This window comes from Narcine bancroftii, chromosome 3 (assembly GCF_036971445.1).
Source record: "Narcine bancroftii isolate sNarBan1 chromosome 3, sNarBan1.hap1, whole genome shotgun sequence".
Taxonomy (NCBI): domain Eukaryota; kingdom Metazoa; phylum Chordata; class Chondrichthyes; order Torpediniformes; family Narcinidae; genus Narcine; species Narcine bancroftii.
Window position 1 is genome coordinate 85,415,428 of NC_091471.1, and position 20,692 is coordinate 85,436,119.

General features: G+C 38.1%; 1 protein-coding gene across 4 annotated transcripts in view; it reads right to left on the minus strand.

The window, feature by feature from the left end:
• The window catches only part of pde4d (phosphodiesterase 4D, cAMP-specific), a 1,272,582-nt gene that overhangs the window by 966,194 nt on the left and 285,696 nt on the right, over positions 1 to 20,692 (minus strand). For all 4 annotated transcript variants that reach the window (XM_069924452.1, XM_069924453.1, XM_069924455.1 and 1 more), the window contains one exon: positions 6,449 to 6,687. In XM_069924452.1, coding sequence (XP_069780553.1) covers positions 6,449 to 6,687 — 239 coding nt within the window. The remainder of the gene's footprint in view (positions 1 to 6,448; positions 6,688 to 20,692) is intronic.

A 20,692-nucleotide genomic window follows, 5' to 3' on the forward strand; every position in this document is an offset into this window, starting at 1 on the left:
GCAAATTAAAAATACGGAAGAAATCTCTTTAAGAAGTGGGAATTATTTTCTCTTCTGTTGCTCATCAAAATGTAACACATTGTAGAGAAACTACAACACTCCAAAAAACTCCTGGAGGAACTCAGGGGCTCTGGTAGCATCGGTAGAGGCGGAGGGGACGTTTGAGGGTTCAGGTCAAGATTCTGCATCAGGATTGAGAATACCCTTAGCCTGTGCATACTTAAACTGTACTTTACCCATCCATTTTAATAATTTTCAAGAAAATAAATCACTTCTGTTCTAATTACTGAGTTACATACTTTTACATTATCACTAGCTGTGTTATTGCAGTTTGCTCATGTTCTTTCAATCTAAGTAATAAGTGATTTATAAAATACAAAAATCAATGGAGAAATTCAAATGTGAAGATTTCACAGCATAGGGGAATGTTCCAACGAGTGATAAATTACTAAGATATTTTGAACAGCCTTAAAGGACTTATGCTTTCAAATTTTCACGAGCACCGCAGATTTTTCCATGACTTACATCTTTTCAGCATGTTGCAACTTATGAAGATTTATAGGATAGTTGTATGAGGCGATTTACTAATTTAATTTTCCACCTGCATCCAAACAACTGCTTCAGCTCCATTCATATTTTCTAGTTGCTTGGAGTACAACAGAGACACAACTGCATTGAAATGTTCTCATGACAATGCATCAAACTGGTGGGCAGACATTAAAAATGCTTTGGTGCAAGCAGATTCTGAGCATTTTCAAAAAATAATCAAAGCTCACTCAGACAGTTTAGTGCATGAAGTGTTGGGAAAACACAGATGGTGTTCTTCAAAGCAACGGTACATAACCAAATTTACAGACCTGAGCCCTTCATCGAGGTTTGAGCAAAGGGGAAGCAACCACCTGAATAAGATGATGGGTGAAAGGGCAGGGGGTGGAACACAGGCCCACAGGCAAGAAGACTTGCTTCACTTGGAAGGACTGCTTGGGGTCCTGAATAGTAGTGAGGGAGGAGGTGTGGGCATAGAATTTCCTGCAATCACAGGGGTAGGCACCAAGGGTGTGATTAATGGAAAGGGATGCTACACTTGGACCCACACAAACTTCTGCACCACAATTTGAGGCCACAAACAGTCTTTCCAAGTAAAGCAATGCTTCACTTGTGAATCTGCAGTGATCATCCAGTGCTCCTGTTGTGGCCTTCTCTACATTGGAAAGACTGGACACAAACTGGGAGATTTTTTTTCTGAACAGCTTCACTTTGCTGTAATAGCAGGGAGCTCTGGGTGGCCAACTATTTCAATTCCATACCCTATTCCCACACCAATCCTTCATGCACAGCCAAAATTGGAGGAACAATACCTAATATTCCATCTGGGCACTTTCCAATTAGATGGCTTTAACATCTATTTCTCTGGTTTCTGTTGTACCACTCCCCACTCTGTCTCTCAGTCTCTCTCTCTCTCTCTCTCTCTCTCTCTCTCTCTCTCTCTCTCCCTCCCTCCCTGTCTCTGACTCTATCTGTCTGTCTCTGTCTCTCTTTTTCTCTGACTCCCTTCAGCTCGCCATCCCCTTCCCTCTCCATTCAGAGAACTATCCCCTCCCTTATCCTTTCCAAGTTTTTGTAAAAATTCTGTCCTCCCACCAATATCCATCTATGACCTCTTGTCTGTGGGCTCCTGCCCCTACCCCTTCCCCTATCATTTTATTGAGATGCCTGCTTGCTTTTTGCTCATACTTGATGAAGGACTCAGGACCAAATTGCAGGTTCTGAATCTTTGCCATAAAGATCGGTGAGTATCCTGTTGAGTTTCTCCACCCTTTTGCACATTAAATTACAATCACATTGTCAGCAGATCTTCTTGTTTAACTCCTTTGTCTATTCAGTTGATAGGTTTTTTAGAAATACAGAAGATGCTGGAAATACTCAAAAGGTCTGGTAACATTTGCAGAGAGATAAACAGATGTTATCATTTCAGGTAGAAGACCTTAAGAATTTTAAGAGAAACAAAATGATGGTCTCTGTGATCATGGAGTTCTCAACTGATGTATTTAAGTTTTGCAAAAACAATGAGACATGGAGAATGGCAGATTATGTTTATAATTATAAAGTTGGAAATGCATGTGGCAAATAAGATGTATTTAATACCTTAACAATTCTTACTGTTTCAGTGGGAACTTCAGACTTAACTGGAAACATTTGTATGGCAGTTTAAGTCGCTACACAGTTAACTCTGGAATTAAAAATAATGTTACATCAAATAGGATTGTTAATCTTATTTGTATTGGTTTCCTTCATGTGTTTTCAGTAACAGACACTTTCCAATTGCTGGGAGATGGGAGTGTGCCTTTAACGAGTTCTGTTCACTCTTATCGATGCTCTAACTCCACCAATTATCAGATCACGGAGTCACTTATATGCAAATCCTCCCTCCCTCCTACTCAGTCGGGCTTCCAAAATCGACCATGGCAAGCTCCTGTGAATGTTAGAAGAAAAATAAAACTGTATTTGTACTTAGAGTAAAGCTGAGAGATTCTCCTGATTAATGTTTTCATGCACCTGATAAACCTATACACAGGCACACTATGAGAGTACATTGATATTTGAACCCCAGAGGTTGGCCCCATAGAAATGATGTTGATTTCCAGACACTGTGTGTGGAAAATGATAAGAAACAAAGCAGAATTCACCTTACCTCTTGTTCATTGGATTTTACTTTTCTTTCCATGATGCTGCACCCAACAGAACGGATGCAGGAAACCGGGCATAGAATGTGCAGAGACGAGACAGAATGGCATGTGAACATTTTCACAGTACCCTTTCCATTTGTACCTAAAGCCTCCTTTTGACAAAGCCATTGACTTGAAGTCATCAAGTTTATTATAAAATTTGGCTTCCTCCTAACTTAATTGGTCACCTGGAACTAAAACTTTCATTAAAAGCAACAATCACAAGGTTCGCAATTCCTCATAAAAAAAGACATTTTCATTACAAATCGTTAAGTTTTGATCTGTCATGAGCACCATCTCAGCGATATTTCATTAATAATTTCTATCCACTCAGGAGAAATTAGTGTTGGAATGTCATCAACAATTGCAATAATAAATCAGCTGAATGGGACATTTCTGTGTGCTCTGGCCTGAACATTACCATCTTAATGAGTTCTGTTCCTCTCTAATAATTGTCAATGCTGAGAAATATGCATTCTGTCATAAATGGAATGCAATATTTAACTTCCAAACTTGTCAACAGAATTCTATCAAATAGATTGGCAATTCATCCACTTTATCTTAAGATACAGCTTAAGAAAACTAATGTCTCAGATGCATATGTCATATACATAACATTACAAATTTTCAAATAAGATGCTCAATTTCACAATAATTATCAAAGTGACAGATTGAAAACAATTTAAACTGGATGTTTGTTATTATTCTCATGATCAGATATTTTCACATTCACTGCTAAGCTGAAAAAGGATTAAAAACAATTGTGTAATGTCCCAAGATGGTAGCTTGATTTTTCCCTGGCTAAGTTAAAATCATAATATCCTGAAAACATATTCATAGATATACAAAATATATACAAAATAGAACTGTACTGTATTGTTCTATGTTTTGGAGAGTGGGAAGAAACTGGAACTGTGGGAATATCCATGTAGACATAAGAGAGTTCAAATTCCTTAGAGAACACTGGATTTGAACTTCCGTCCTGATCTAGATGTATTAATAAATAGAACTATGTATTTTATAGATTGCTGAATTACATGGATATGAAAAACATTATGCACCTGATCTTCTGATGGTCTCTTGAAGTTACCAGCATAAACACCATAATTTATTGACGTTCTTATTGGTAGAAAATCTACTGCATGCACTGCAGAATTCAATAAAGATGTAGTCTTCTGCAATTTGCACCTGTGGATACCCCCCATCTCCAACAATGCAGGTAGAACCATCTCAATGCACCACGACAGCTCAACAGCTTTTCATTTCTTGCTTTAGGTTTCCTTGAAACCCTTCAATCTTTTGATTAAAGAGCTCTATTTGTTTCCTAGCTACTTATCACCATTGTTTTGGCATATAACTTGACCCCCCTTTCTCAGCCTAATTTTAAGGGTTTTATGGTATATCAACGCCCATTTTCTGGCTGCCTGAGGTGCCACATTGACGGACACATAATTTGACCCCCCCCACTCCCCCGCAAAAGATCACGATGCCTAAGATGAGCCGTTGACTGGCATTGGCTGGAGGTGATTGCTAGCATGGAGGGTCCATTGACACAATGCAGCAAGTGATGAAAATATGAAGTGAATTTTAAGGTGAAAGTGATAGAAATGGTCAAGAAAATCAACAACTTTGCTGCAAGAGAAAATAGGATGTGAATGAGAAAGTTGGTAAGAGATTGGAGGAAGAAAGAAGAGAGACTTTAGGAAAAATACTAAAAAAGGCAATATTCTTTGAGAAAAGGAATCACTTGTTGGCCAGAGTTGGAAAATCATGTTGCAGAATGGATACGTGAACAGAGGCAAGATTGCTACATAGTCACCAGAAATAAAAGAAGAACATTTGCACTTCAGTGGGCCAAGTTGCACCCAGACCTCAGTGATGATTTTAAGGCTACAGTAGGATGGTGCAACCATTTCATGAACAGGGAAATCTGGTATTACATCAAAAACAAAAATCTGACAGAAACTACCAAAAGATCTTGATCATAAAGTTATAAATTTTCACCAATTTATTATACAGAACCGGCAGAAATATGATAGGAAATAGATCAGTGGAATGGAAAGGTGTTAAAATTGTGCAAACCAGAAGTAAAGGCCACAAGAGGACCAGGTTTACCATGCTGTTATTGTGCGTGGCCGATGGGATAAAGTTACATTTTCATGAAAAAGGATGGATGGATGAAAATGGTGTAAAACTATGTATAGACAATGTGTGGAACAGGCGGCCAGGTGGCTAGCACAAAGAACGGAGTTTGATAGTCTGCGATATGTTTCGTAGACACTTAACTGCGAACACTAAAAATAGATTAGCATACATAATATTTATGTAGCGGTTATCCTGGATGGTTTGGCATCTATATTACAACCTCTCGATGTCTGATTGTTCAAGCCATTCAAAGACCATGTGGACGTGGAATGGAATACATGGATGTCGAGTGCAGAAAAGTCATTTACAAAAGGCGGGGCAATGCGTGTTGCATCACTTGATGTGCTGTGTAATTTCGTGCTCAAGGCATGGGACAAAGTTAAAGTAGAGACTGTGATAAAACCGTTTAAAAAGTGCGGTATCTCTTGTGCAATTGATGACACAGAAGAAGATTTATTGTGGAACGCTGATGATGAAGCTGAAATCATCTCATCAGGTACAGACTGGGACCCAGATGATGACTATTTAAACAGAGAGAGAATGGATGTGCTTGCCGCCATCTTTGCTTCAGACGATAACAGCAAGAGTGATTTTGAAGGGTTCTAAATGTGTTGTTGTTTTCAGACAATGATAGCAATTTTGAAGATTGCTAATTGTTTTCAATAAAAATTTCAATGAAAATCTGTCATAGTTGGTTTCTTTTATGCTTTTTCAAGGGTTGACTTATAAGCTGAATCGGTTTTACAAGGGTCGACTTGTACGCTGAATCAGCACAGATTGGATTTTGAGCTGAATTTAATGTCTCAAAAGTATATCCGGTGTATAGGTCGACCCCCATTTTTTTGAGAGTTTTTTTGGGTTTGACAACTCGATTAAAATGGCAAAATATATGGTATTTTTAAATATCAGATTTTACTAGTAGTCATTTATACTTCCTTTGATCTTGATGATTATAAATTAAAGGCAATTATTGTTCTTAGGGCCACAAAGAAAGATTGAGAGAGCCTGAAAGTGGAAGAGAAATCACAGCAGGACTTGAAGGTGGGCATCCTGCCAAAATGAACAGCATGACTTCTTGTGACCAGTAATCCAGAAGTCATCCTCAATGGCTGTCAAAGACATTCAGGGGCAGATGAATCACATGGATAGATCTTTGCATGGATCAGCTGGGACGTTGTACCCATGATCAAAGTGGAATAAATAACTTACTCAGGATGTAAATAGCAAGCTTGGGAAGCTCACCAGTCATTGGAACCTTTGCCATAGTGAGACAAACGCAGGACCAACCATATCGCTATTGCCTATCTCTTTTATCAAGGCAAGTTAGAAAGTCAATAAGAATTGAAGAGCTCAAATATTTTGGCATCGTAACCATCTCAAAAGGTTTATTTGGTTCTAATCATTTATCCAAGGGTCCCATTTTGGAATCTGTCTGATGTCAAAGTGACTCTACGTTTCTTATATACTGTATAATTGTATTATCAATATCTGAATTAGGAGAAAGACAAAATTAATGACAGCTTAAGAACCGCAGGTCACAGAAATGTAAAGCAAGGCAGTCTATAAATGTTACTTACCTTGTCTTGTCTGCAGCAGTAATGGCGATTAAAGGAAGATTCTTCAATGGTAGAGTTGTTGGTCTGGGAATGTGTTCTGATTCTGATTTTTTCTCCAGGTCATGTTGTTCCGCTGTTCTGAAGGCTAGTGAAGGAAGCTGCAGAGCATGAAATGAAAGTCTCTGGACTAGATATGGTTCCATTGCTGAATATGATGTTTCCAGATCTAAGTTATCTGATCCCAAGACTTCTTCTGTGGTCTGTACAAAAAAGTATAATTATTTTCAACTCGCTGAATTGCAGTGCAAACATGTCTTAAAATCGTTAACCTACTCATCTGTGACTATGACCATCAACCTCATCCTTCTCAATGCTTGCACCGTTTGATACAGGCCATCATAACATCCTCCTCCAGTCCTATTGGGCAGCACAGTGACACAACTAATGGAACTGCTGCTTCACAGCTCCAGGACCTTGAATTCAATCCTAACCTTTGGTGCTGTTTGTGTTAAACTTGTACATTCTCCCTGGGCCTGGTGGGCCTCTCCTGTTTCTTTCCATATTCCAAAAACTTGCAGATTGGTAGGTAAATTGGCCACTTTCTATGGCATTAGTGTATCAATGAGTAGTAGAATCTGGGAAGGGGAATGATTTGATGAGAATAAGGAGAAGTATAACATGGAATTAGTGTAAGATTAGATTAAATGGGACTTAAAGATGTATCTTTCCATGACTGCAGCTTGGTTGAATGATACCAATCTAATTGTGCCAGAACACTTCTAGAAATGGCTTCTCTTCCTATTGTTGCTGATTAATTCATAATAAAACCACCCATGGCTCCCTCATAATTTTTATTCCAATGGTGTCTTCTTGACAATACCATCAAAAAACAAAGGTCCAGAAATCCAGCTGATGAGCATTATGTGTAGCATGCTAAAAAGGCCTCATTAGCAACGTGCCTTGTGTTGCCGTTCATTTTCAGAGAAAGAAAAATAAAGTTAATAGTTCAGTTTGAATTCAATTCCAGGGATATAGTGAGAATGACTGCTCTTGACATAGAAGTAGTGTTTAGTCTAATGTGGAGCCAATGGACCTCAATAGGAAAATACTCCAATAATTGCAGTCATAGGGTGGCACAGTTGGCACAACGGTTAATGCAACACCTTTACAGCACCAACGATTGGGACCAGGGTTTGAATCCCGTGCTGTCCGTCAGGAGTTTGTTCGTCTTCCCTGCGTCTGTGTGAGTTTTCCCCAGGGGCTCCAGTTTCCTCCCACCATTTGACACATACAGGGGGTGTCGGTTAATTGGGCAGCATGGACTCGTGAGCCAAAATGTCTAAATTTTTAAAATTAAAAATAAATATCTCAAAAAAGGAAGGGATTAGTTGTGTAACTGTAGTGCCCAATAGGATAGATACTGGAGGAGGATATTAATGCAGGAGGCCCTTAGGCTATTGTCCTAAGTCCATCCATCTCCAGCAGGATTGTATCAGAAATTACATTGCATAAACTTAAAACAAGTATCAATTACAGTATAAAATATACATAATGAGATTCAGAGAACAAGTGTTCCAACTTTGAGGTTCACAGAAGTTGAGTTGTTTCCAGCCCCTATTCTGGTTCCTAATCACCGTCATCATCTTTTCCCAATGCTCTTCATCACCTCTGTTGACCTTCTTTCTATCATAATAGATTGCCTGTTAATGAGTGCATAATGTTAAGCTCAGTTGACAATTACCTGCACCCAGCAAGACCGAGACAACGTTTCAACATGGGTTATTTGCGAAGTAACATTTGTGCCACAACATGCCTGTCAAGATCATTTCCATGAAGAGAGAATATTCGATATTCAATGGCATTAACGTTGCTGAATCCCTTAGTATCAACATCTTTTGGGTCACCACTGACAAGAAGCACATGCCCTGTGTTGAGTGAGTCTCCTGCTGACAATCAAAAGCCTTTCTGATATCAACAAAACACAAATCATGATTTTCAGGACATGTTCTCCATTTGCTAATCTAAATCCTCTAGCTCAATCCCAAACCTACCCCACCTCTCTCTCCATCCTACCATCGCAGCCCACGCCCTCCCCCACCCCAACTGCAACCAAGGACATCTCTGCCTTAAGAACTGCAGTGGTTTAAGGCAGAGAATCACATTCACCTTTTCTGGAGTGGTTAAAGATGGGTCAATAAGTGTGAGCTTTGCCAGAAATGCTTAAATAGCAAATAACTGATTACTAACAAATAAAGGATTTGACTGCTTTATGAAAATAAGAGGTATACTTTACATTCTTGCTGCTACACTAACTTGTCCTAAATGAACCAAAGCCAGGAAAATGGGGGTGTGAGCTTTAAAAAGGGCTACACAATCAACCATAAAAAAAACACTTAAAAGAATGAAGATCAACAAAGTATAAGTGCTCCTCCTAATTCTACATTCATGGAATTTGAACTGTCACCAATTTACACTCACCTATAGCTCACTTCCAGCATATCCTCCCAATCCTTAATCCTCCTCTCCCTGCCCTAATCATTGACACTGATTTCCATTCTCCCAGTCAAGATGCTCACATCGGCTTCCCTACCTGATCGCCTTGCCTTGTGTTGCCATTCACTTATCAGTTACACTGGTCTTGAACACAGTGATCCAATCTCCATTTCCAACTCAAAGCAAAAAATGCTATAGGAACTCAACGGGTCAAGCAGCATGTGTGGAGGCAACAGGATGGTTGATGATTGAGATCAAGACCCTGCATCAGCACTGAGAGTATGTTCTTCAGTCGTAATTAAGGGTTTTGACCTGAAATGTTGGTCATCCCTTTGCCTCCATAGAGGTTGCTCAACCTGTTGAGTTCCTCCAGAAGTTTGTGTTCTGCTCCAGATTCCAGTATCTGCAGTAAACTGGTCTTTCGTCACTGCAGATTCAGGTCCTGCTTGTAATATACCAAAATGTTAGAGCTGAATCGCAAGATCCAATTTAAGTGTGGCTCGGACATCATTAATCAGAGAAGAAATATTTGATTCTCTAAAATGATCCATGCTATTAAGAATATTTAAGCTAATATCAAACTCTAAATTTACACATATCAGATCTGTTTGTATGTCAAGATATTCACCTTGGTCCTTTCTATAAACATTATACTTTAGTTACTTCTCAGACTGGGGCCGGGGCCGCCGCCGCCTTCCCTGTCCCCGGGCCGCGGCCGCGGCCTCCTTCTCTCTGCCCGGACCAATATATATCAAATTTAATTATCATGGATGGAAAATGATACTACACTACCAATCTTGAATTCTAGACCTAGTGTCGCCGAAAATGTTCTTCCAGAATCACAGTGCGGCTTTCGCGGAAACAGAGAAACTACTGACGTGGTCTTTACCCTCAGACAGCTCCAAGAAAAGTGCAGAGAACAAAACAAAGGACTCGACATCACCTTTGTTGACCTCACCAAAGCCTTCGACACCGTGAGTAGGAAAGGGCTTTGGCAAATAGTAGAGTGCCTTGGATGCCCCCCAAAATTCCTCAACATGGCTATCCAACTGCACGAAAACCAACAAGGTCGGGTCAGATACAGCAATGAGCTCTCTGAACCCTTCTCCATTAACAATGGCGTGAAGCAAGGCTACGTTCTCGCACCAACCCTCTTTTCAATCTTCTTCAGCATGATGCTGAAACAAGCCATGAAAGACCTCAACAATGAAGGCAGTGTTTACATCCGGTACCGCACGGATGGCAGTCTCTTCAATCTGAGGCACCTGCAAGCTCACACCAAGACACAAGAGCAACTTGTCTGTGAACTACTCTTTGCAGTCGATGCCGCTTTAGTTCCCCATTCAGAGCCAGCTCTTCAGTGCTTGACGTCCTGTTTTGCGGAAACTGCCAAAATGTTTGGCCTGGAAGTCAGCCTGAAGAAAACTGAGGTCCTCCATCAGCCAGCTCCCCACCATGACTACTAGCACCCCCCCCCCCCACCCACATCTCCATCGGGCACACAAAACTCAAAACGGTCAACCAGTTTACCTATCTCGGCTGCACCATTTCATCGGATGCAAGGATCGACAACGAGATAGACAACAGACTCGCCAAGGCAAATAGCGCCTTTGGAAGACTACACAAAAGAGTCTGGAAAAACAACCAACTGAAAAACCTCACAAAGATTAGCGTATACAGAGCCGTTGTCATACCCACACTCCTGATCGGCTCCGAATCATGGGTCCTTTACCGGCATCACCTACGGCTCCTAGAACGCTTCCACCAGCGTTGTCTCCGCTCCATCCTCAACATTCATTGGAGCGACTTCATCTCCAACATCGAAGTACTCGAGATGGCAGAGGCCGACAGCATTGAATCCACGCTGCTGAAGATCAAATTGCGCTGGGTAGGTCACATCTCCAGAATGGAGGACCATCGCCTTCTCAAGATCGTGTTATATGGCTAGCTCTCCACTGGCCACCGAGACAGAGGTGCACCAAAGAAGAGGTACAAGGACTGCCTAAAGAAAGCTCTTGGTGCCTGCCACATTGACCACCGCCAGTGGGCTGAGATCGCCTCAAACCGTGCATCTTGGTGCCTCACAGTTCGGCGGGCAGCAACCTCCTTTGAAGAAGACCGCAGAGCCCACCTCACTGTCAAAAGACAAAGGAGGAAAAACCCAACACCCAACCCCAAGCAACCAATTTTCCCTTGCAACCGCTGCAAGCGTGTCTGCCTGTCCTGCATCGGACTTGTCAGCCACAAACAAGCCTGCAGCTGATGTGGACTTTACCCCTCCATAAATCTTCGTCCGCGAAGCCAAGCCAAAGAAGAAGATACTTTAGTTAAGATTTCATTCCCCTCCCAGGGGCATGGCGAGATGGCGTAGAAAGAAGATGTGCAGTTCCACCTTTCCCCAGTTGAACTAATTAATACCGAATTTAAAAGTTGTGAAAGTGGTTAAAATTAGTTTTTAAAGGTGTCTGAAAAGTAGAGAATAAAAATGACTGCAAATGTGAAGAAATCCAAGGCACAGTTACAGAAGAAATTACCTTACAAAAGTGTGGAAGAACTGAGGCCTACTCACCAGGTTGAAGTCACGGCGTTGTCAGCAGGAGCATCCAAGCCTCAACGTGCTCTAGGCCAGTTAAGTATAACTCTGGTGCCAACCTTGCAATTGCAAGATGGTGCCAGCATTGTTTTGGGCTCAACCAACTCTGATCCGCATGCCCGTGAGGCCGTGCATGTGGGTGAGTTGGCCGAGCGACATTTGCTGTGTGAGCCCACTGTAATGCCTGGTGGCCTAGAGGTGCAAAGTGCTGCGTAGGAAGACGCGCCTGCACGATTGACAGTGCTCCCGTGCATGTGTGGTGCATCGCATATCCAGGAGCTTCTGGATAAAATGTGGGCTGAGTGGGGACCCGGACAGCAGCAGGCTGACGAAGTCGGCCCACTGTTGATGGAGATGCAGACCCGCAGCCGCGCTGGATGAGTAAATACAAGTGGAGGTGAAGAGGAAGGAAGTCCTGCCTTGTTAGAGCAAGACAGAAGGAATTTAGCCTGGGGGCTGTGGCTAAAGAAGGTAGGCCCCAAGGTGGAGTAGTTGAGCCTGGGTTTGATGCTGTGTTTACTATTTTGGAAGGGATTGCCCATCAGATGGAAAATATGTCAGTGCAGAAGTCTATACAGTTAAATCCAGGATTTATGGAAATGAAAGTTAAAATGAATAATATTTGTGAAGAAATGTCATCTGTGAAGAATGATATGAATGTGGTTAAAAGTGATGTTAATAAATGTTTGAAGGTGGTGGATACTGTACAAGATCATTTTTTTTAAATTGAAGAGGTTTTTCATGAGTGTAAAGATTAAGTGGAACGAAATAGAGAAAAAATGAAAAAAGTGGAGGATTCTTTTGTGATTTGGGAGATCCAGAAGAGAGAATTGTTGAAGAAGACTGATTCTTTGGAAAATCAAGGTCGGAGGAATAATGTAAAAATAGTAGGTCTTCCAGAAGATATTGAAGGTTCAGATCCGGTGAAATTTTTCATGAAGTGGATTCCTGACGTGCTGGGAAGTGAATTTTTTTCCAGATAGTTTGGAGGAAGAAGCGTTGAGGAAGAAGCCTTTTCCAGGCCAACCACCACAAGCAGTTTGATTTGGTGTTTAAGATACCAGGATAGAGAAATGATATTGCAGATTGCCGTTCAAAAGGCTCGACAAAATCAGACTCCGATGATGATCCAGGGCAATAGAGTGTTTTTTTTATGCTGATTTGAGTCAAGAAATTATTAAGAGGTGTAGAGAATTTAATTCAGCTAAAAAAGTATTGTGGAGAAAGGGTTACAAATTTGCCTTTCATTATCCTGCTGTATTGAAAGCTTTTTTATGGAAATTTTCAGTCTCAATTCTTTGAGAATGATCATGATGCATTATTCTTTGCTAATTCATTACCAGATTTGTGGGTAGGTGGTTGGTCACCGTTATCATCACCTAAAAGGAGGGCATTTGATAAACGGAATGGGAATGGGAATGGGAAGAATGGAAAGAAGGTCGAACTGACACAGAGTCTTCTTGATATTGAAGATCCGGAACAGTCATTGGGTTTGGAATCGTTGGGTTTATTATATTTGATTAATAATTTTGGAATAGTTTGACTGGGGGGGTGGATGGATGGTGCTGAAGCTTTTGATAGTCATCTGCCACAAGAAGGTTTTTCCACAGCCAGATTTTTGGGGAGTTACTACACTATTGTAGTTTAAGGGGTGAAATAGAATTTTTTTTAGTTTATTGCGGTTTTTTTATATATGGGGGAGGTTGTATTTTATTTAGAAGGGTTTTTTTTAGCAAGGGGTGCAATATTTTGTAGTACTGTGAAGTGTGTATATTTTTAAGGTAAAGAAATGTCTAATCTGAATTTTGCAACTTTTAATGTACAGGGATTGAATAATCTGATTAAGCTTAAACATGTATTGGCTTATATTAAAAAAATGAATGTTGATATTGCTTTTTTACAGGAAACACATTTGACAGAAAAAGAACATTTAAATTTGAAGAGAAATTGAGTTGGATATGTGGTTGCTTCTTCTTTTAATTCTAAGACACAGAGTGTAGCAATTTTGATTCATAAGAAAATACCTTTTGAGTTGGAATCATTTACGGATATTGCTGGAAGTGTTTTGATGATGAATTGTAAAATATTTGCAGAATCATGGTCATTATTGAATGTTTATGTGCCTAATGTGGAAGATGATCGATTTATATCTGACGCTTTTCTAACATTAAATCAGGCTAATAAAAATATCTTGATTGAAGGGGACTTTAATTGTGTTTTGGATCCATTATTGGATAAATCTCTGAAATGTATAAGGAAATTAAAGATGGCGGTACAAATGGGATCTTTGATGAAATATTTGAACTTAGTTGAAATTTGGAGAATTGGAGAAGAATAAATCTGACAGAAAAGGATTTCTCTTTTTATTCGTCCAGGCATGATTTATTTTCAATAATAGATTTGATTTTGATTTCAGCACATTTACAGGCTAGAGTTGTGCAGGTTGAATATAAGAGTAGGATTATATCTGATCATTCTATGTTGTTTATATTTTGTGTTGGTTCAGAGGTGATGCAATCAACTTAATGTAATGTTATTGAAGAAACCAGGGTTTATTATTTTTGTTAAGGAACAGGTTGTTTTGTTTTTGGCTGAAAATACTAATTCAGTTAGTAGTAATTTTGTTATGTGGGATGCTTTAAAAGCATATTTACGTGGTCAAATTATTAGTTATTCTATGTAAGTAAAAAAATCAGTATTTGGCGGAAAGTTTAGCTTTGGAGAAGCAAATTATTGAGTTGGAAAAAGAATTTCAGAAGAAGGTTACAGAAGATTAAAAAAAGCAGCATTGACTAAGTTGAAATTACGTTATAATACTTTACAAACATATCAGTATGAGAGTTTAATCCAAAGATCTAAACCACATTACTATGAGTTAGGTGAGAGGGCTCATAAGGTATTAGCTTGGCAATTAAAAATGGAACAGGTGTCGAGAACTATTAATGTTGTTAAAAAGAATTCAATCGTTACTTATAAACCTCAGGAAATTAATGAACAATTTTATTAATTTTACCAGAAATTATATACTTCTGAGGGAAAAGAGGATGATGGTTCTATTGAATCCTTTTTATCTAAGTTGCATTTACTGGTTTTGGGAGAGGAAGATGTAACGAATTGGAAGTTCTGTTTACAGATGTTGAGATTAAAGAAGCTATACAGGAGATGCCAAATTAAAAGTTGCCAGGTGATGATGGATTTTCAGTAGAATTTTATAAAGATTTGTCTCCTATATTTATGGATGTGCTTCAACAAATAACTGATGATCAGTCATTACCAGAATCTTGTTCAAGTGCGATAATTACTGTGTTTCCAAAGAAAGATAGAGATCCATTGAATGTAGCCTCGTATTGACCATTTTTTTAATTAAATGTGGACTATAAAATAATAGCTAAGGTATTGGCAAATAGACTTGCTAAATATTTACCTCAGTTAGTACATGTTGACCAAACAGGTTTTATTAAGAATAGGTATGCTTCTGATAATATTCTTAGACTGATAACGTTGATCAATGCATTGAGACAGCATCCCAACCAACCAATGGTGGTTGTGCTTGATGTGGAAAAAGTATTTGACCAGGTTGAATGGAATTTTTTTATTTAAGGTATTGGATAAGTTTAATTTTGGCCCTCTTTTTACTGGTTGGGTTAAAGCATTGTATAAGAATCCGATTGCTAGGGTGGTGACGAATGGCCAAACTTCTTTGACATTTAGATTAACACGATCAACATGTCAAGGCTGTCCATTGTCACCAGCCTTGTTTGTGTTGGTTATTGAACCATTAGCTCAGGCAATGCGACAGAATGATAATATTAAAGGGATAAGAATTTAAAATGATGAATATAAGATTAATCTATTGCTGATGATGTATTGATTTATTTGACACATCCAGAACAATCTTTGAAATATCTACAAGAATGTTTAGTTTAATTTGGGGAGTTATCTGGGTACAAGGTGAATTGAGACAAGAGTGAAATATTGCCAATTTTGGAGGGAAATTATGAAGTGTGTAAACATATCATAAAATTATGATGTTCTGATAAAATTAAATATATAGGAGTAATTGTAAATGTGAATTATCAGTCCTTATATAAATTAAATTATGTACCTTTATTGAAAAAGATCAAAATGGATTTGATTAAATGGAAGGATCTTCCATTAACATTAATAGGTCGAGTATATTGTATTAAAATGAATACTTTTCCCCGTATTCAGTATTTATTTCAGTCAATTCTATGTTTACTTCCAAAGGGCTTTGTTCAAGATTTGAACAGGGCTGTGAGGAAATTTTTATGGAAGGGAAAATTAGCTCAAATAGCTTTACAGAAGTATGTGTTAGATGGACTTCAGCTGCCTCATTTTCAAAATTATTATGATGTTGCACAGTTAAAGTTTGTTAGTAGAATGATTGATATTAATCAGCCTCCTAGTTGGGCTAAGGTGGAATTAGCTTGTATTCATGAATTTGATGTTCATCAATTTATACATAAGTGGAATTTGCATTTATTGCAGGGATATGATATGCCGGTATTAAAGTATTTACTAAAGATATGGGTTAATAGAAGTGATGTTATAGGTATGAAGGGTAAATTACCAATTCAAACTCCATTATATCAAAATCATCTTTTTTTTTCAATGTTTTACCGGTATTTAAAGATATGGCAATCTGAGAGTATAAAAGTGATCCAGAATTGTTTTGGAGAGGAACAGTTTCTCTCTTTCAATCGATTGAGGGAGAAATTTGGAATACCAGTAAATTCTTTATTTGTGTATTATCAACTTAGAGTTTTGATAAAGGATAATTATGGAAAGGATATGAAATTACCTGAGTTAACGAAGTTTGAATCTTTGATTTCCTCTATTCCAAGGAGGGATTTTATTTCCAATATGTGTCGGTTGTTACAAGAGACCATGGATAAACTGAATTTGGAGAAATCTAGAAATAAATGGGGAAGTGATTTAACTTATGATATACCTCAGGAGGATTGGGAGGTTATGTGTCATGAAGGGGTAACTAAATTGACTAATAAGGTATGGTTTGGTTAATTATAATTTTTTGCATCAGTTATATTTGACTCCTGAGAAACTGAAAAAAATATGGATTTAGTAATCTGGATTTGTGTTTTAAATGTGGGTTAAATACTGGAACTTTTCTTCATGCAGTTTGGTCTTATGATAGGGTACAACCATTTTGGGGAAAAAAATTAGGGTAATTTTGAAGAAATTATTTATAATTAAATTACCATTAGACCCAGAGATTTTTTTGTTGGGTTATATGGTTTCTTTGACTGGTTTGAGGTTGGATAATTCTCAAATAGCTTTTGTTTGTTTAGCGTTATCAGTGGCACAGAAATGTGTAGCAATTACTTGGAAAGATAAATGTAGAGATTAATATAGCTCATTGACATAATGAATTGAGATCTTGTATTTATATGGAAAAAATATAATATAATTTATGTGATAATTATTCTTTTTCTGTTAAAATGTGGCTGCCTTATATGGAATATATGGGTTTAGAAATATCTTAAAATGTTTTATATGTTTTGAGTTTTTTTTGGCTACCCTTGTAGGGGCTGGCTGGGGTGGGGGGGTGTTTGTTGATTTTTTTATGGTATAATTTTTTTTGTAATGTTTTTACATTATTTTTAAAAGTTTTAAATAAAGTTTAAAAAGAAAGATTTAATTCCCCTCCCTAGCTATTGTCTCCAAGTAATCTGCACAGTTTGCAAGGTAACATTGGATCCATACATTGCATGTTTGTTTTAAATGTGGGTTAAATACTGGAACTTTTTTAGGTGCATTCCAATGGCAAGTTTTGCAACAGGAGCTTAATTTCATAAAATTTATCTCTTTTTGAATTTTGAATTGATAATTATGCAAATATTATACAGTGCCCTCCATAATGTTTGGGACAAAGACACTTTTTCTTTCCTTTATTTGTACTTGTGTTCCACAGTTTTAAATTTGTAATCAAACAATTCACATGTGATTAAAGTGCACATTCCAGAGTTTATTCAAGGTTATTTGTATACATGTTGGTTTAACCAGTAGAATTTACAGCACTTTTTATACATCATTTCCTCATTTCAAAGCACCACAATGTTTGGGACATTTGGCTTCACAGGCATTTGTGAGTATTCAGATATGTTTGATTGCTTTGTTGGTGCAGGTATAAGAGAGCTAGGCTTGCTCCTAAGCTTTTGATCACCTTTGGAGTCTGTAGTTGCCATTTTTCAACATGAGGACCAGATTTGTGGCAATGAAAGTCAAATAAGCCATTATGAGGCTGAAAAACTGGAATAAAACAGTAAGAGACATCATGTAAGCCTTAGGATGACCAAAACCAACAGTTTGGAACATCATTAAGAGGAAAGAGCATACTAGTGAGCTCAGTAATCATAAAGGGACTGGTGTTCCAAGGAAGACTCCACTGCTGGGGCCCTGAAATGAGGGAACTATAAAAAGTGCTGTAATTTCTACATAGTCAAACCAAATGTATACAAATAACCTTGAATAAAATTTGGAATGTGCACTTTAATTATAGGTGAATTGTTTGAATACAAATTTAAAACTGTGGAGCACAGGGACAAATAAATGGAAAAAAAAAGTGTCTTTGTCCCAAACATTATGGAGGGCTCTGTATTTTCACTGAATACTTACAATCAAAATCCTGTAATGAAATGCCTTAAGAGGTTGGTTATGGCCACAATTAACACATACCTATGTAAAGACCTGGAACCCACTGCAATTAGCCTACTGCCACAAGCACTTCATAGCAGATGCAATATCACTTGCTCTCCACTCAGCCCTGCATCACATAGACAACAGCAACATGTACATCAGGCTGGTTTTCATTGATTACAGCTCAGCTTCAACGTCAGTATCTCCTCAGTACTGGTCGACAAGCTTCAAAACCCTGGGCCTCTGCAAGTCCCTCTGCAACTGGTTCCTTGACTTCTTCATTGGAAGACCACAATCTGCAACATCCTCAATGACAATCAACAGAGGTGCAATTTGAGTGCTTAGCCTGCTACTCTACTCTCTCTACACCAATTATTGGAAATTGGAACTAAATGTGAGCATAATTCAGCTTAGTGTAGTCATAGAACAGACTTGATGGGCCTAATGGCCTGCTTCTCCTTTAACTTGTGAACTTGTGAATATTTTTTTTTTCAAGAACAGACTTGGAAAAGACAATCAGGTGGGAAGGTGGACTTGAGTTACAGGACCAGGTATAATTTTATTAGATGTTGGTGCAAGCTTAAGGATCCATCTAGCCTCCAACTACATTTGCTCTTTCATTTGTAGTTGGTTGTATAGCTTGAAAATGTAGCATTAATTGATAATATGAAGAATCTAGCTTTGTGCAATCTATGCAATTCATGGGGCAGATCTGTCACCCTGTCAATATTTTAATACAATGCAGAAAGAGAATATAAATGACTCAAGAACAACTGATTTGATTTTTTTTTACAGTGGAATGAGCTGATAACTTACAAGTCAGCATTTTGTTATTCCTTAGAACATTGTTCAACCTTAGCAAGGAAATATTTCAATCAGGTTTGCTCACCACATCATTTTATAATATATTCTTGGTTACCCTCTTGAGCTTTTGAACAAAGCTAACTAGTGTTTCATGTCAATATCAGCAACAACTCAAATATACAAGAGCTTCTGAAGCATTAATCATTTGTCTTAATTGACAGTTCAACCAAAGGAACATTATTTTTGAAACAGCGAGATAAAAATCAGTTCAATTTGTCCTGAATTAATGAATTAACCATTCTTAAGAGTGAAGCTTTCATAGTTAACCAGCATAATTGGAATTGCATTAAATGCATTTCCAACATGACACATAATTTGAACACCCCATGATGGACTTGTTAGATATTAGATAAACCCCACACAACATCCTTTGAGACAAACTAAACATCACACAGGATTTTCACATTATTTGCAAAATATAATAATATTCTTACAAACTGTTCTGCCCATTACTTGGCTTATGTTGATGAGACAAACACGTGTTAACCAAAATCAAAATATTTCAGATGTTTAAAATGCAAATCAAAACTAGAAAATGCTAAAAGAAAACATCAGCAGGTCAGACAAAATCTATGGGAAAAGAAATGGAATTGAAGGAATGAATTTTAAATTCCAAACATAGAACTGAGCACATCCCATCTCAGCACAACAGTACTTCCAGTATTGAATGTACATTCAAATCGACAGAGAAATTTAGGATGTGTTATCCAAAGTCAGAATTCTCTCCTATGTGTTTGGTCTCAAGGCTGGGCAATACATTTTACTGTGAAAATGCTGTACTCTTCAGAGAAAAACAAATTAAAAAAAAACTCAATCTTTACACAGAAGGAACTGCAATCCGATGCAGTGAACATCTAATTGTCCAAGGATTGAAGAAAATACTTCAGTTACATCTAGAGTGCTCCTGAGCATGATACGCGGTATCCATCATTGTCACTTATTTTGGAGCTATGGCAATGACAGCCCGTTTAGTGTTGCAATTAGGGCAATGTTATTACAACAGCAGTGACCTTGGTTCAAATCCAACGTTGCCTGTAAGGGGTTTGTACATTATCTGCACGTCTGCATGGGTTTTCTCTGGGTGCTCAGTTTCCTCCCACCCTTCAAAAACATACAGGGGGTGGGTTGTAGATTAATTGGTGTAGATGAAGGGCCTGTTACTGTGCTGTATATTTAAATCTAAAATTTAAAAAATCAGAGCCTCCAGTACCACTCAGCACCTGTCTTTGTTGTGTGCTATTGGCCATGCCAGGGAAAGGTGGTCCAAATATCTGAGTAGGAAGTCCCAAATTAAGGGTAGAACCTGACAGAAGCATATCCAGCTTACAAAGCCTCATGTTATGTTTACATGTTTCGTCATGCAGCAATTTATAATTAAAAATTCATGTGATGCATCAGGAACTTTAATGGGAAAATTCTGTATAAACAGATAAGAGTGTAATTACAAGCATTAGTGATTCGCACGTGCTTGTAATCTTTACTAGGAATGTGGCTAAAAATGCTTCGTCAATTTGATTTCAGTTCCAGATTTGTGTCCAAAATTAAGCTTTAAACAATATTAAAAAAAAACAAAATATTCAAGTAATGATGAATTGGTAGCTTGTTTTCTTTTTCAATCTTTTTTTATTGGTTTTTAT